General features: G+C 41.5%; 1 protein-coding gene across 1 annotated transcript in view; it reads left to right on the forward strand.

Moving 5' to 3' along the window:
• The window catches only part of LOC121612311 (metabotropic glutamate receptor 4-like), a gene marked incomplete at its 5' end in the record, with an annotated part of 123,906 nt that overhangs the window by 86,740 nt on the left and 23,306 nt on the right, over window positions 1–13,860 (forward strand). The window contains one exon of the mRNA XM_041945117.1: window positions 7,666–7,866. Within this exon, the coding sequence (XP_041801051.1) occupies window positions 7,666–7,866 (201 nt within the window). The remainder of the gene's footprint in view (window positions 1–7,665; window positions 7,867–13,860) is intronic.

Genomic DNA, 13,860 nt, shown 5'->3' on the forward strand with positions numbered 1-13,860 from the left:
AAAGCCTTGATCTGTCAGGTAGTTAATTCACTGGATAAGCCACAAGCAGACATTCCCATTTAATTATTTTTGTCTGTAAAATATTTGTCAATTAAGTTCCTGGACAATTAAATATATCACCATATATTTATATGGCTATATATAGTAAAACTGCTTACACTGTGAAGAACACTATAACTATTTTGCCCACCTTGCTTAACAACTCAAATTGTGCTAGGACAATGTTGCAAGTGCCAAACAAAACACAGTGATTTTGAAATATTTAATGGGTACGTTGCCATCCAAGTTTGGGAGTGATCATCACACTCATATATTTGATGTAGTGAAGTCTGCAATGACGTCCAGCGATAAGAGATAAAGACCCCAGCGCAGAGGCTCAAAACTCAGGAGAATCGTGACGCTTATTTATTTATAGAATCGGGATTTAACAAAGGAAGGTCTTGGCAAAACAATAAACTAAAACAGCACAGCTGAAGCAGTACAGACTCACTAAATGCTCGAGAGACAAACTGCAACTTTTACTCGTGAGGTGGGCTGTAAAACCAACAGCTGGCATCGTCTTCACAGGCAGTCAGTGCCAACACGAAGAACAAGAGAGAAAACAGGGGGTTATATGTAGGGTAGCACTCAGGTGGCTGAGATAAGACTGATGGATGAGATAGTCTGAAGATTGGTAGGAGTGACCCCTGGTTACCTGCCAGCGGGAATGCTGGCGAGAACACCTGCGAGCTCCGTGGGAGCTCCAGTGACGGCTCAGGGTGCACAGTCTGATCAGCGCCCTCAATGACACTCGTACCATGTGCTTACATATTCACACTAACTGAGGCGTAAAATATGGAACGGTGTGCATGCAGCGGTTTAAATTGAAACACAGAGACGGCGTATGTATATTTCCATTTTTGTGCATAGATGAGCCTTTGGTCTTGAATCTAAAGGGAGTTGTATGAATCCAGTCCCTGGAGTCATAATTCAGAAGGTTACTGGGGTATTTACAAGTATCTATATTAGTTGATAAGAAAAGTGAAGTGGAAAATATCAAGTTAAGATGAATGAATGATAAAAAACACCTCAAATCTCAAAATATAAGTAAGACACAGGAAACAGACATTTAACTGCAGATTAAATGGTGTTTCGAGACATCCCACCTAAGGTTTGAAGGGGTAAGGCTGGCGATATTGTCTTTTTTTCTTATTGTCCACAAATCCTATGAAAAGGCCCAAACAAACAATGTGACAGATTGTTTGCAGGATCGGGTGTGTTTTGCTCGGAGCTGCTAATGTAGCCCGGAGCCGCTAGCCTCAAGCAGCAATTAATAGCGGAGAGGAGGTCTGGTCCCTCTGAAGCCACACAGGGCTTTATACAACTTCTCCAAATATGCAGCCGCACTCCCCAATTATGTAGAAACACTTTGATGTGTAAAATCGATGGAGTCCCACTTTAACAACGTCAGGCAGGTGGATTTGTGATTAACTCAAAATAAACCACGGGGCCACGGTTTAAGGAGCATGTCACTCAGTGGAACAGCGTGGCTCACTGACGGGGCTGTGATGACACGACACCACATGACCACATGATGCCGCAGGGTTGAGCTCGTTACCATCGTCCCTGCAGTTTTTTAAATGTCTTCCTTTTTTTCTGGCTGGTGACAGGAGTGCTTGTGGCATGTGATCTGTTTATTTATCATTGAGTGTCTTTATGTTCAAGGACTTTTGAAGAAAAAAACTTTCGGCTGCTCGTCACATAAGTGCAGGAGGGGGAGGGGCAGTCTGTGAAACAATGGGGAAGTTCTTTTGTGAGTGATAACTTGTGATGTCTACGGACAACGTTCCTTTGAATATACTGGAAGACAACAGACAAAAACATAAACAGTTGCAGTTAGATTTTAATTGCGAGCATAATTACATGGCAACGTGCCCATACAGCTCATGCTAGCAGGTTGACATTAATCGACTCCTCCATGCTTCTCCGCGATAGCATTTAGCAGCAGGCTAACCTAACCAACTCCCCTTCATTGGGCCCATGTTCTGCATGACTGGGGATGCAGTGATGCACCTCTTTTCAGTTCTGATACCTGATATCAGTGTTAATGATTCAGATATCTGGGTCAGTATCGGACCGATTTGTGACCCCTGAAGGCTGATGCAAGACGTCACAACATAGTCTAAATTACTAATTGGTGACACATGATTGGCCAACAGACTCAAGTTAAGACATCATGGGATTGGCAGCGGGCAGCGAGCAAATGCTTGACTAACTAGTAACTGCAGAAAGAGGGATGAATAAACACAGGAGACATTCAGTGTTTGATGTCTCATTATGGATTTATTTCACAAAGTCTCCAAAAAGACACTGCAGTTCAAGGCTGGATTACAAAGCTTTCTGAAAGAGATACAATCACACCGGGGCTTGCTTGTAAATAAGTAAGATGAGCTGCCAAGTCGTCCCATACTGTAAGACGTCAAATCAAACATAAATACCCTTTTACATACTTAAACTGTTTTGTCCTGTAAATGTTCATGCAGTTCACAAATCTTACTCTTTCAGAGTCCCTTGGTGGAGAAACACCCACGTCAACACGGTAAAGCCTCTCACTGTAGTGGGAGTGAATGCAGTAGGCACCTGTATAATGCAGCAGCTCGCCTTTCCCATTACAGGCATCTTAGTGTTCAGCTCTGCTTCACGGGGAGACAGAATCTTGCAGAATTTGTTTGAGGTTAAAGTGTGACACTCTCGGTGGCTCTCCACTGGTGGAGAGCTTTGCTGTGTCTCTGAGGCAGCTGTGAGAGAAGCTCGTACTGCAGAATTATCACTGTCCTGAGAGGGTTAGACTCCTCAGTGTGATCAAAGGATAAGGAGGGCATGAGTGACTGGGAGAAAAGTGAGACTCGTCTTTTATCTGCGAATGAAGGAGATGTAAAACTGATATTGATTAATGAGGAAAGAAGAGGAAAGGTAGACCAGGAAGCCATCTCAGGCTCTTTATTTCTCCTGCGTATTCATGATGTGGGGGAGCAGCAGGAAACACAGCAATGCAGATAAAGCATTGCTCTTTCATCAAAGCATCTATTTTTTAAACAGCTTATCCTGGTGAGGGTTGCAGGGGGCTGGAGCCTCTCCCAGCATGCACTGGGTTGGAGGGTTGTTGCCAGTTTGTTACAGGGGGATTTTCTTTTGTATTGTGAAAATAAATACAACATAGAATAGGACAAAATATCTCTTATTTCTGATGTTATGCCATTGGTATGTTATATGGGATATACCATTTATGATGATTAAATTGTGATATTTTCTATAAATTAAATTCAAGGCCTGGTGTTGGTCATCTACATAGTAATAAACAAGATAAGTTTATACTTAGTTTACACCATAATCACACTTAATTATGCATAAAACTACATCTAACATCTAACTATCAACCAAACTGCAGCAACGAGTCTATACAAAGTCTGCAGGCAGCAGGAATAGCAATGCCTGCATATGACTATTTCCTGAAGGCAGTGTGTACCGGTGCAGACCGGGAAGGTATGGAATGCACGAAAATATCAGAAGAAAGGAATCATTTTTGGCCCTCACTCCTGTTGGGCATTCATTCAACTCTACAGCTAACTGCTGTCTAATGTGATAGAACTACCCAGATCCTTTAGATGTAGAGAAAAGCTCACTTTGAACAGCGACAAGGCCCACTTAATTTTCATTTTTTCTCTCTAGACATCAAAACAATACAGAGTGATGTGTCATTAATTACTGGGGAAATAGTCCAGACAGCAGCATATGGAGATCATAAACCAGACAACTGTGAAGAGTTTTTATTTTGTAGTTTGGCCAGCTCACACGATTAATGTTACAGCCGACTAAATCAGCCACTTGTTAGGACATAAATACTGTAATTTATGATTAAAATCATGGCTCTGACAATATATATACTGCACTCTTTCAAATCACAGTTTTGATATGAAAATGGTCTTTTTGCCTGGAAGAAGAAGTCTAACCAATTAATCAGTTAGTCACCGTCAGCTTTGATTAAAAAAAAAAAAAAAAAAGCTGATTCCAGATATTCCCTCTTTTGAATCCTTATAAATTCAAAATCTTTGGGATTTGGTCAGAAAAAGCTAGTAATTTAAAGACATCAAATAGGCCTCTAGGAAATTGTGATCCACGTTTCGCAATTTTAGGATTTTATAGTCTAAAAGAATACCCATTTAATCAAAAACATATTTCACAGATTAATCAGTCATGAAAATAATTGTTCGTTCCAGCCCTGAAGGGACGCAAATAACAGCTTTAGCTATAAAATCTGATATAAAGTCAAATTTTAAGATGAATCAAATTATGAAAAAGAACAGTAGCACATATAGCATCAGTGTCACAATAATTTAAGGGGCAGCCCAACTGCTTTGGCAGAAAAAAGCCTGGATGGCCTGTGGCCAGTCGCTAGCTGAAAAAAATGGTCAGAGGTCTGAGCCCACACACATCACAAAATGTCTTGTGTGACACCTCAGAGTGGAAAACACCCACACTTTGATTCTGCTTTAACTAATCTGAATGGATTTCTCTGCAAGCAAAACGCCAGCCTGGAAAATGTGTGTGAAAGAGCCAAAATGCCAACGAGGAGGGAGCGAGAGAGAGAGACTGAGGGGAAAAAGGGAAATGGTCTTACGGAGAAGAGACAATACAAAGATAGTGTGGGTGGCCTGCCAAGCCTGCAAGAGAAATATCACTCTCACACCCATTCTGGCTCGCAGGATTCCCCATGGCATAAGCATGTCGGCCAAACTGTGACAATCTCTGTCCAATCAAGGCCCTGTGGCCCTTAATTACTGAGCCGTAACCTCCAACAATAATTCATGCATTTCAAAAGCTCATGAGATAATCGGGGACATTAAAAACACCTCTGGTCTGCAGCGAGGAGCTGGAGATGCAGTAAATGAAAGCTGGCTAACATAGGGAGACCTTTGCTCATTTGGGGGTTAGAACTCTTTCAGATTGAAGTGGCAATTGAAAATTGCTTGAACCTTAAGAAGACAGACGTTGCATGATAAATGACTTTTCGCTCACCAGTATCTGCATGTTCAACACATTAACAGAAGGTGATAAGCAAGATGACCACATATAGTACATACAATTCCTATTTTTTGGTAAAGCACACTCATAGTTGTATCAGTCATTCAACATTTGGGACCCTTTGTTGTTTTTTTGTCCCCCAGAAAAAGCATTGAAAACCTCATTCTGTATGTGTTTAAACCTTCATATATATGCACATTTAATTATTTGTGAAAAGTTCTGGGCCAGAAAATGTGACTGTATTTCTACAGAAGCACTCAATATATGATAATAATGAATTAAATCACTCAACATGGCACCACAGGTGAGGTTATGAATAAGTGTTATTATGATAATTAACAGGGTTGAAAATGCATCTACAATAGCTGAGTCCTGATATTCGCCTGCTTCATTCAATATTTGGACACTATCAGTGATAGTATGACTGAAGTAGATATTGCATCAAAGCTAAACGGGTGTTTGCTTCTGCTTTTTGGGGGATTTCAATACTTAAAAAGCTCATGTCGTCGAAACCTTTCATAGTATAAATTATAAAGTTGCTTTGTTAGGGGAGGAAAATCATTATTTACAAAGACCTCCAGGATTAACAACCTCTGAGTAAGGACAACACATCTTCCTAACTGTGAAACTTAAACCTCATAAAAACCTTGCACCCATTTATTTTGTTTTTAAGAATGTTTTTGCAAAACGTTTGTGGGTTTTTTTCTACCCTGTATGCTATTTTTACCACAGTTTGCTTAATCCACATGGTGGGGAGCTACTCAGTTAAACAGCTGTACACAGAATTTGGCACAAGAATTCTCTCCTGTCTGATCCCACTCCCACAAAAAACTCCCAATCCCATGACAGAGAAGGATTGGTCAGGTGGCTGCAACCAATCACCAACCAGCCAGAGAAGACAGAAGAGAATAATAAAAAAAAAAACAAAAAACAAAATCACAACAGAACAACTGAACAACTGAAATACAGACAGAAAACAGCAGTGATTCATATTAGAACTGCGTATTTATATACATATTAAAATAGATTTATTGCTATTATGATTCCCGTCCCGCCTGCTCCAGTTAACTTTTTCTCCGTCTCATCCCAGTTATTCATGTGATGAATAGTGAAAATGACTCCCATCCCACAGGAATCACACAAGAAGACGATGACCCACAATTCCTGAAAAAATGTTAGCCTCTATTTTTGCAACCAACAGTATAGTCATTATTTCAGAAATTTCATGAGCCGATCCTCCACCGTGTGCATATTAACCTGCTAAGCTTAATTGAATTCCATTCGGCAGGTATATGAATATATGCAACTCTATCATTAGCTCATCCCTGGTAATTAGTCTGTTGTTAATCTAAATTGAACACACCTGCTTTTTATAATCTCTTTTCCGCATACAGCAGAGTTACACTGAGACAGCATTAAGATTTGAGGCTCGTGAGGAGAAAGGAGAAGTCAGGATTTGCATGTTGTATCTCCTCCTCGTAGCAATTAACAATTACAAAAACGTGTGGAACAACCTGGGCCAGGATTAATAAACTCCTATCACAAGTTATTACATTGAGCCTATGAGCGGATTATCCCCTTCCTGTGAATGGATGTCTCTATTTCCTGCTTCTCTGGTTCCTCACTGTATTGGCCTCTAAATACATCCAGGCAATAAAGACTTAATACACAGTTGGACACTCAGTCAAGCAGGTCAGGATTCAGGGATTCGATCACATTGGAACATGTGCCAGTTTTTTTTAAAGTTGCTCATGGAAAATGACAATGTAGGAAAGAGTGAATGGCGTAGGCTCGTGTGTCCTCGACCTAATGTGCACAAAATCACTGCGGGAAATCCTCGTATTCCTGCAGGAGAGACAAGAAAGAGTTTTTGTTTTTGACTGATGAGATTTCCCGGAGGAGAAAACCTTGCACTCCAGATATTGGAATTGATTTGCTCCTCCGCAGCGATCCAGATATTTACCTTCTAGCTAATTGCAAGAGGCAAGACCCGTTCAGCGTCGAAAGAATAAGACTCACTGTGGAGCAGTGCAATTTCCACTGTGCCGTTTGGACTGATGCCACACCCTCCATTTAAAAGGTTCTGCTCATTCCAAGTGGTTTGCACAGAATTGTCCTGTCCAACCTGAGCTGCTCTCCAAAGTGGGGGTGTGACATGAGTTCAGGAGTGTTGAAAAGAAAGTTTTTGTGGCTGCTGGCGAACACAAGTAGTACCTTCAAGTTATTCTCTGATTGAGTTTCAAGACGGAGCTTTTCAAAATCTTTTTGGCACTATTATGACTGTTGGTTGTTTGAAAGAAGCAGCTAAATATGCTGCTTCATCATCAGCGTACTTTAAACGAGGGTCAAGGGCAAACTTACAAGTAGGTAATTAATTAAGCTGGACTCATTCGTAGAAATCCTTTTCAGTCAGTCTCACAATTGTTTCACTACATGGATGCAATTGTGTGAGCCAACCTGGCACTTGACGTGGTTATCAAGCAGCATGATGACCACAGATGATGCATTTTCCATGATTTGGATACATGTAACCAATCTACAAAGCCAAACATTTACAGTATGCATGTAATGTGTCTGATTTGCATCTGTGTGTGTGTTTTACAGATCAGGAGCGGATAGGAAAGGACTCCAACTACGAGCAGGAAGGAAAGGTGCAGTTCGTCATTGATGCAGTCTATGCAATGGCTCATGCCCTGCACAACATGCACCAGGAGCTCTGCCCGGGGAAGGTGGGCCTCTGTGCTAAAATGGATCCCATCAATGGCACTCATCTGCTCAAGCACATCCGCCGTCTAAACTTCGCAGGTCAGTCATGCTTATTAATACCAGAATGCCTGTTTGTCTCAACTCCAGAAGCATCATGACGTGAGCTGGGCTCAGAATACAAGCTAGTGTGTTTTTTGCTGTTTTTTTTATACAGGCTAGAGGAAACACAGTCCACACCATAGTGTGTAAGCAAACCGGTTACAGCTACAGCATTTCTGTATCTTAAACCAACCAAAACATGTGGATAACTGAACCAAACTGAAGTGATACTTAAACACACCAGTTCCCAAAGATGTCCTCTTCAACAGGGTGTATAAATACCCCAGTGTCACATGTTTCTAACACCTATCAATTGTACGACTCCCAAATATAGCCATTCTATACCAATGATTGCGATGTTTAAGACTCCATTGGATACTTAAATCTAAACATTAGCTTATGTCTTACTTACGTACGTCTTGACTCTTTCCTTGCCAACTAAGGTTTAACTCCAGTACCCAAAACCTTTTAGATTTGGGCATCCCTCCAGTGATCCCCTCGAACTGCACATGCTTTATCTATAAGACCTTGGTTTCTCTGGTTAGAGAGGAACAGAGTGAGACCCTGCAGAAGCTACCAGCCAGGGCAGTGAAATGTTAAGTTATTGTTCGACAGTATGAGGCACTTTAAGCGTGAAAAGTAGACTAAACGGTATAATGCCTTCACAGTTACTATTTCTATCAGAAATTTAATACGGAAGGCCGTATTAAATTTCTGATAGGGGCGACATACGATGTGTTGCCAACCCCGCAGAACCTAAGTCTCTGGGTACAGGGCGATCAATCGTGCCCACTCTGCTCAGGTACAGCAAGTTTAAAGCACATTTTGTCAGGTTGTAGAATTAGCTTATCACAAGGCCGGTATACATGGCGGCATAATCAGGTGCTGAGAAGCTTAGCCGCAGGCATTGAGGAGAGAAGGAAGCAGGTGAATTCTGGAAGTTCTAGAAAGGAGAGGTTAGATGTGCAGTTTGTTCGAGAGGGGGAGAAAAATAGAGCTGCTAAGTCAGGGAGAAAGCAGGGAGGTGGCTGCCTGGTAGGGGCTGATGATTGGCAAATGCAGGTCGATTTGGGAGGACAGCTAGTTGTGCCCCAGGAAATAGTTTATAGTAATCTGAGGCCAGACATTGTCTTATGGTCCATGAGTAAAAAGACTGTGTATTTTATTGAGTTAACAGTCCCTTGGGAAAATTCAGTGGAGGCAGCTTATGAAAGGAAGAAGACTAAGTATGCAGATTTAAAGACAGAATCTGAGCAGAGGGGATGGAAGACCAGGGTCTGTCCGGTTGAAGTGGGGTGTAGAGGTTTTGTTGCAGGGTCAGCTGTTTCACTGTTGAGGGAGCTGGGAGTGCATGGGCAAAATTTAAGAAAGACAGTGAGGGAGATGTCAGATGAGGCTGCTAGGTCTAGTCAGTGGATATGGATCAGGAGAAATAATAGTAGTTGGGGGGTGAAATAGGGACAGTGGGGGGGCAGGCAGAGGACATGCATGCCTAACCCGGCAAGAGAAGAGGTTAAAGTCTGAACAAGACACCTCTCCTCTGCTCTGCTTTCCCCGCCCCATCTTCTCGTTCTGCCAATAGGAAGAGAACCAGGAAGTTTAGATAAGGTGGGGGTGTGGCCAGCTAGAGTCTCTCTTTGGGACCATGCGGCCTGTTCAGGTGAGTTTGCGTGGTAAGACACAGAGTCGGCTTGTTTTTTGATCTTTTTGGTTGTTTTCCTGTTTTGTCTGCTTCTTGAAGGAAATGTTAGGGTTTGTTTTCCTGCTCTGTTTGCTTTTTGAAGGAAATGGTAGGGTTTGCTGCTTCTTGAAGGAAATGTTAGAAGAGGCTGTTAAATCTAGTCTGTGGTTTAGGCCTCCACCTTCAGCACCTTCTAAATTTTCCACCCCCTACCCGAACAAGGGTCTGTATCCAATCCCTACTTTCATCTTTTGACTCTACCTCTTTATTTTCTATCCCCTACCCGAACCAGGGTTTGTATTCCCACCCCGCTTTTTCTTGGTGCAGTTGGTGAGAGGCAGGGGTAGATGATGGTAGTGTGGCAATCGGCAGTTACATGTGGCATCTAGGCCTGTGGTAGCATTGTAGCAGCTAACAATAGCTAAAGCGGTGGTAGTATGATAGTATCTTAGCAGTTAGCATTGGCAGCTAGCAGTTAACATTAACAGTATAGGTGAATCTAGCTTTATTGTCTTCTTCTGTTCCTCTTAGCAGGTAGCGGTTAGCACATAACATTAGCTAAATGGTAGCATCAGAACTGTATTGTCTTCTTCTGTTCTTCCTAGCGGTTAGCAGTAGCATTAGCAATAGTTAAATGGTAGCATCGGTACTGGCCACTACCTGGAGCATCTCTGGGTCAGTTGAACGTGGCGGTGCTGTTTGGATTGTGTAGGAGCAGTGTGAACTGGCACTAGGGGGGGTGACTCTGGGACGCCGGAGTTCACTGCCTAACCTCCTGGAGGTGTAGTGGGACTAAGTAGGCGAAACACTGTTGAAGGGAGGTTTCCACCTGATGACCCCCAGAGACGTGTTAGGAATCACTGCTCTTTGGCAGGTATAGAGGCAGATTAGAGCTCCAAGGTTCTTCACTGAGAATGAATCCTCTTTTTGAGCACAAGTATCTTGTGTTTAAATTAACTCAGTGGCATGGAAAAACACAACGAAGACCGCTTCAAGCTGAATGCTAAGGTCGACATGCTGATGTTAAGCAGGTATAATGCTTACCATGTTCGTCATCTCAGTTAAACAAAAAGTACAGCTGAGGCTGATGGGAATCATAAGATGTGTGTAGTAAATTTCATGACAGTCCATCCAGTCAACCTGCTGCTTGTGCAACAGGAAAACTCACCAAAGTCATTAGGATTTCCATCTGGCAACCAATCTGCCAACCTGGCAACGACTGTTTGACAAACTTTTATGGCAATCCATCAAACCTGGTCGGTCAGTCCGAGTGGTGGATTGACCGACAGACTGAGATTGCCATTTCTAGAGCCCTGCTACTAGTATGGCAAATTATCTAAACTGCGACAAACAAAAATGATCATGCATTTGGCTATAGAATTACATTGCATTGTAGAAAGAGCTAAAATAGCTTAAATATAAATAATGTAATAATGATTACAGCTGGCCACATTGGAAGGCTGTACATTTACTAACGTGTGAATTACATTACTGTGAGGGAAAGCATCTCCGGCACAACTAGAAAAACATTTTCTCCATGTAGATGTCATGAACATCTACTGGGTCATGACCCTGCACCTTGCTTACTTTCTTCTGTTGTATGACCTACTTTCCATGTGGCCTTACATTAAACCCAGCCATCACTTAAGTTCACATTCACAACTACCAGGGTTGTGCGGTACGACAGTATATACATTATGCAGCGTTTAACTGTGTCCACCGCTGGAGCTATCCTTCAAGGCATATTTACCCATTCACAGCGTATGTACACGCTACACAGTTGATGACCCTGCAGGCAGTGAAGCTGCTTCAAACTCTTTTCTGCTTGTCCATATATTGCTTTCCACTCATAAAACGTAAAAACAGTCATCATTAGGGATGATGCACGCTCCACCCAGACACCACCCCGCTCCTAAACCAAATGCAGTATTTCCAGTAAGTGACACAATGAATGTGCTCCATGTTTGGACGGGCACCTCTGGACAATGCCCAGACCTGATTCTGTAGAGTTCATATCAGAAAGTGGCTTTAGTGTCTTGGCTACACACTGGGATGGACAGTGCAATGTTGTAATCCGACTGCCTCGCAGGGTCATGTGATTTGGGCGCCATTTGAAAAGAGAGAAAGTTTCATTGTTGTTAGTCTCATGTGTTGTTTCATGTCAGGCAGTTGTTTTTGCTTGTATCGACGTCTCAAATAACAGAAGAAAATGATCAGATGTGATGAGTTGTGGAACAGTATGGGTATTTTAAACCATTTCTTAATTGAATTCACATAATTATTACTATATGTGCTGATATAAAATTACATACACCATGATAGTGGCTGTATCGTCCACCCATGACAACTTGCATATTATTAATTAACTGCAAGCAGCAGTGATCCAGCCTTTTATTATATAGACAATTTCTTTTTAAAGCAAAGCAATTTAAGGCAATTAAAGTTCTTTCTCAGAGACTTGCGTATGCAGTGTTTGTGCAGATAAATTATTCATTTGAACTCTTGCTCTTCAAGCTAATTTGTCATTCTAATATCTACTTGTTGCATTGGCAGAATGTCAATTCAATGCTTAATTCATGTTGAGAAGTAAAAGAAAATATTTTCCTCTGCTTTGCCGGCTTTCACATAACAAAAGATCAGGAGCATTTTTTTTATCGTGAAAGAGAGGATGCCACTGATAATGAATGCTTTTGTGCACTGGGAATACTCAGGTTATGACATACATTACTGCTCTCTCTGTTGAGTATTAAGTAACTCCTGGACCAATCACAAGCTTTCGGTCGAACGTGTCGTTGTCTGTTGAACACATGAGCAGAGTGTCTCACGTACATGTGTCATTTGTTTTTGACAGACCAGCTTGCATCAGATATGTATCCATTAAAAACAGAAAGATAACCGCACAAATGGTGATTAGATTATCCAGTTTGTTGCAGAAAAACAATTCTCACACTGACACAACTGTTTGATTGTCTTGAAAGACCCTAAGTTAGCTGCAGCTTTTGTGTCGACTGACATCTGTGGGACCGATTAGTCACTCACTAATGATTCATTAGTGTTAAACAAAACAAATAAACTACCTCGCCGGAATGGAAATTGGCTATTATGAACACAGCGTCAGACTAAATAAAGGAAGTAAAACAAAATGTTACTTCAATCTGATTATCAAGGTACTGATTCTTATATTAAAGCAAGTATTTTTACAACAATGTGCAAATATACAGTTGGTTTAAGACCTGTATAAACCTATATAGCTTTATATATATTGTCTTTATTTCTGCTAGACATTTTCTCACTATTAGAACAAACTATTGGATATTTGTTAGCTACTTTTAGGGTTACTTCTGTTTTAAGAGGTTCTTACAGCTGCCTGTTTTGGGTGCTACAGTAAGAATGTATGTAGGTTTCAGCCAGAATGAAGGAGGAATCTGAGCTGCTCTTACTAACTCGAGTTTATCGTCCCTTGGCTTGATGGGTAATCAGGTGGAAAAAGTAAACAGTCTCCTTCAGCATCAACCATTAAGATGCCCTTAACCCCCAACTGCACCAGCTAAGCTGCTCAGAATCCAACAGCACGAGCGAGAAAAACAACTGACGGACTGCTGTTCACAACAGGCGGAGTCTGGGTTCAGTGGTTCTCATGGTCTGTTGTGAAACAGCATCTGTGTTCTCTTTCTTTCCTCCAGACAAGACCTCTATATCTGAATGTTTACGTCTAGATGAATTAGGGTTATATAATTGTCTACAAAGGAATATGCAAGTTCCCCATTGGCACATACTGATGCTTTATTCCATCTCTATAGAGTAGATGCAGGGCCTGATAGGTGCATTAGTTTTTTTTTCTTGACTGTGACAGGTCACTGAACACACACACACACACACACACACACACACACACCTGACGGCTTTTATATTCCTGTGTAAGGAATATTGAAGTTTTGGACCAACTACAACAAGATAATACAGTAAGTATAAAATAAGTCCATGATAGATAAATATTCAGCTCAAGTACTCATGTTAAATATCATGTGCTAGAGCAGAAACGAACATCTTATTTAAGAATGTAAATTGGAATTGCATCCACAGCACAGATCAGCATTTTATTTTTTTTTTATTTGCTTGTCTGCACAATGAGGACTGAGAGGTGCTTTTTATAAAGTGGCTTCAACAAGCTTTTTAGCCTACAAGCAGGGACTTGAAGCTCCACTGCAGTGGGTCCATTCGAGCTGGATTTTGTTCTAACCTGGAAAACTGTATTAATGTTACAACACCGTCTGACCGGAGGGGTTGCCTTGAGGTTACACTACACTCCATCT

The sequence above is a fragment of the Chelmon rostratus genome, chromosome 2 (genome assembly GCF_017976325.1).
Source record: "Chelmon rostratus isolate fCheRos1 chromosome 2, fCheRos1.pri, whole genome shotgun sequence".
Taxonomy (NCBI): Eukaryota; Metazoa; Chordata; class Actinopteri; order Chaetodontiformes; family Chaetodontidae; genus Chelmon; species Chelmon rostratus.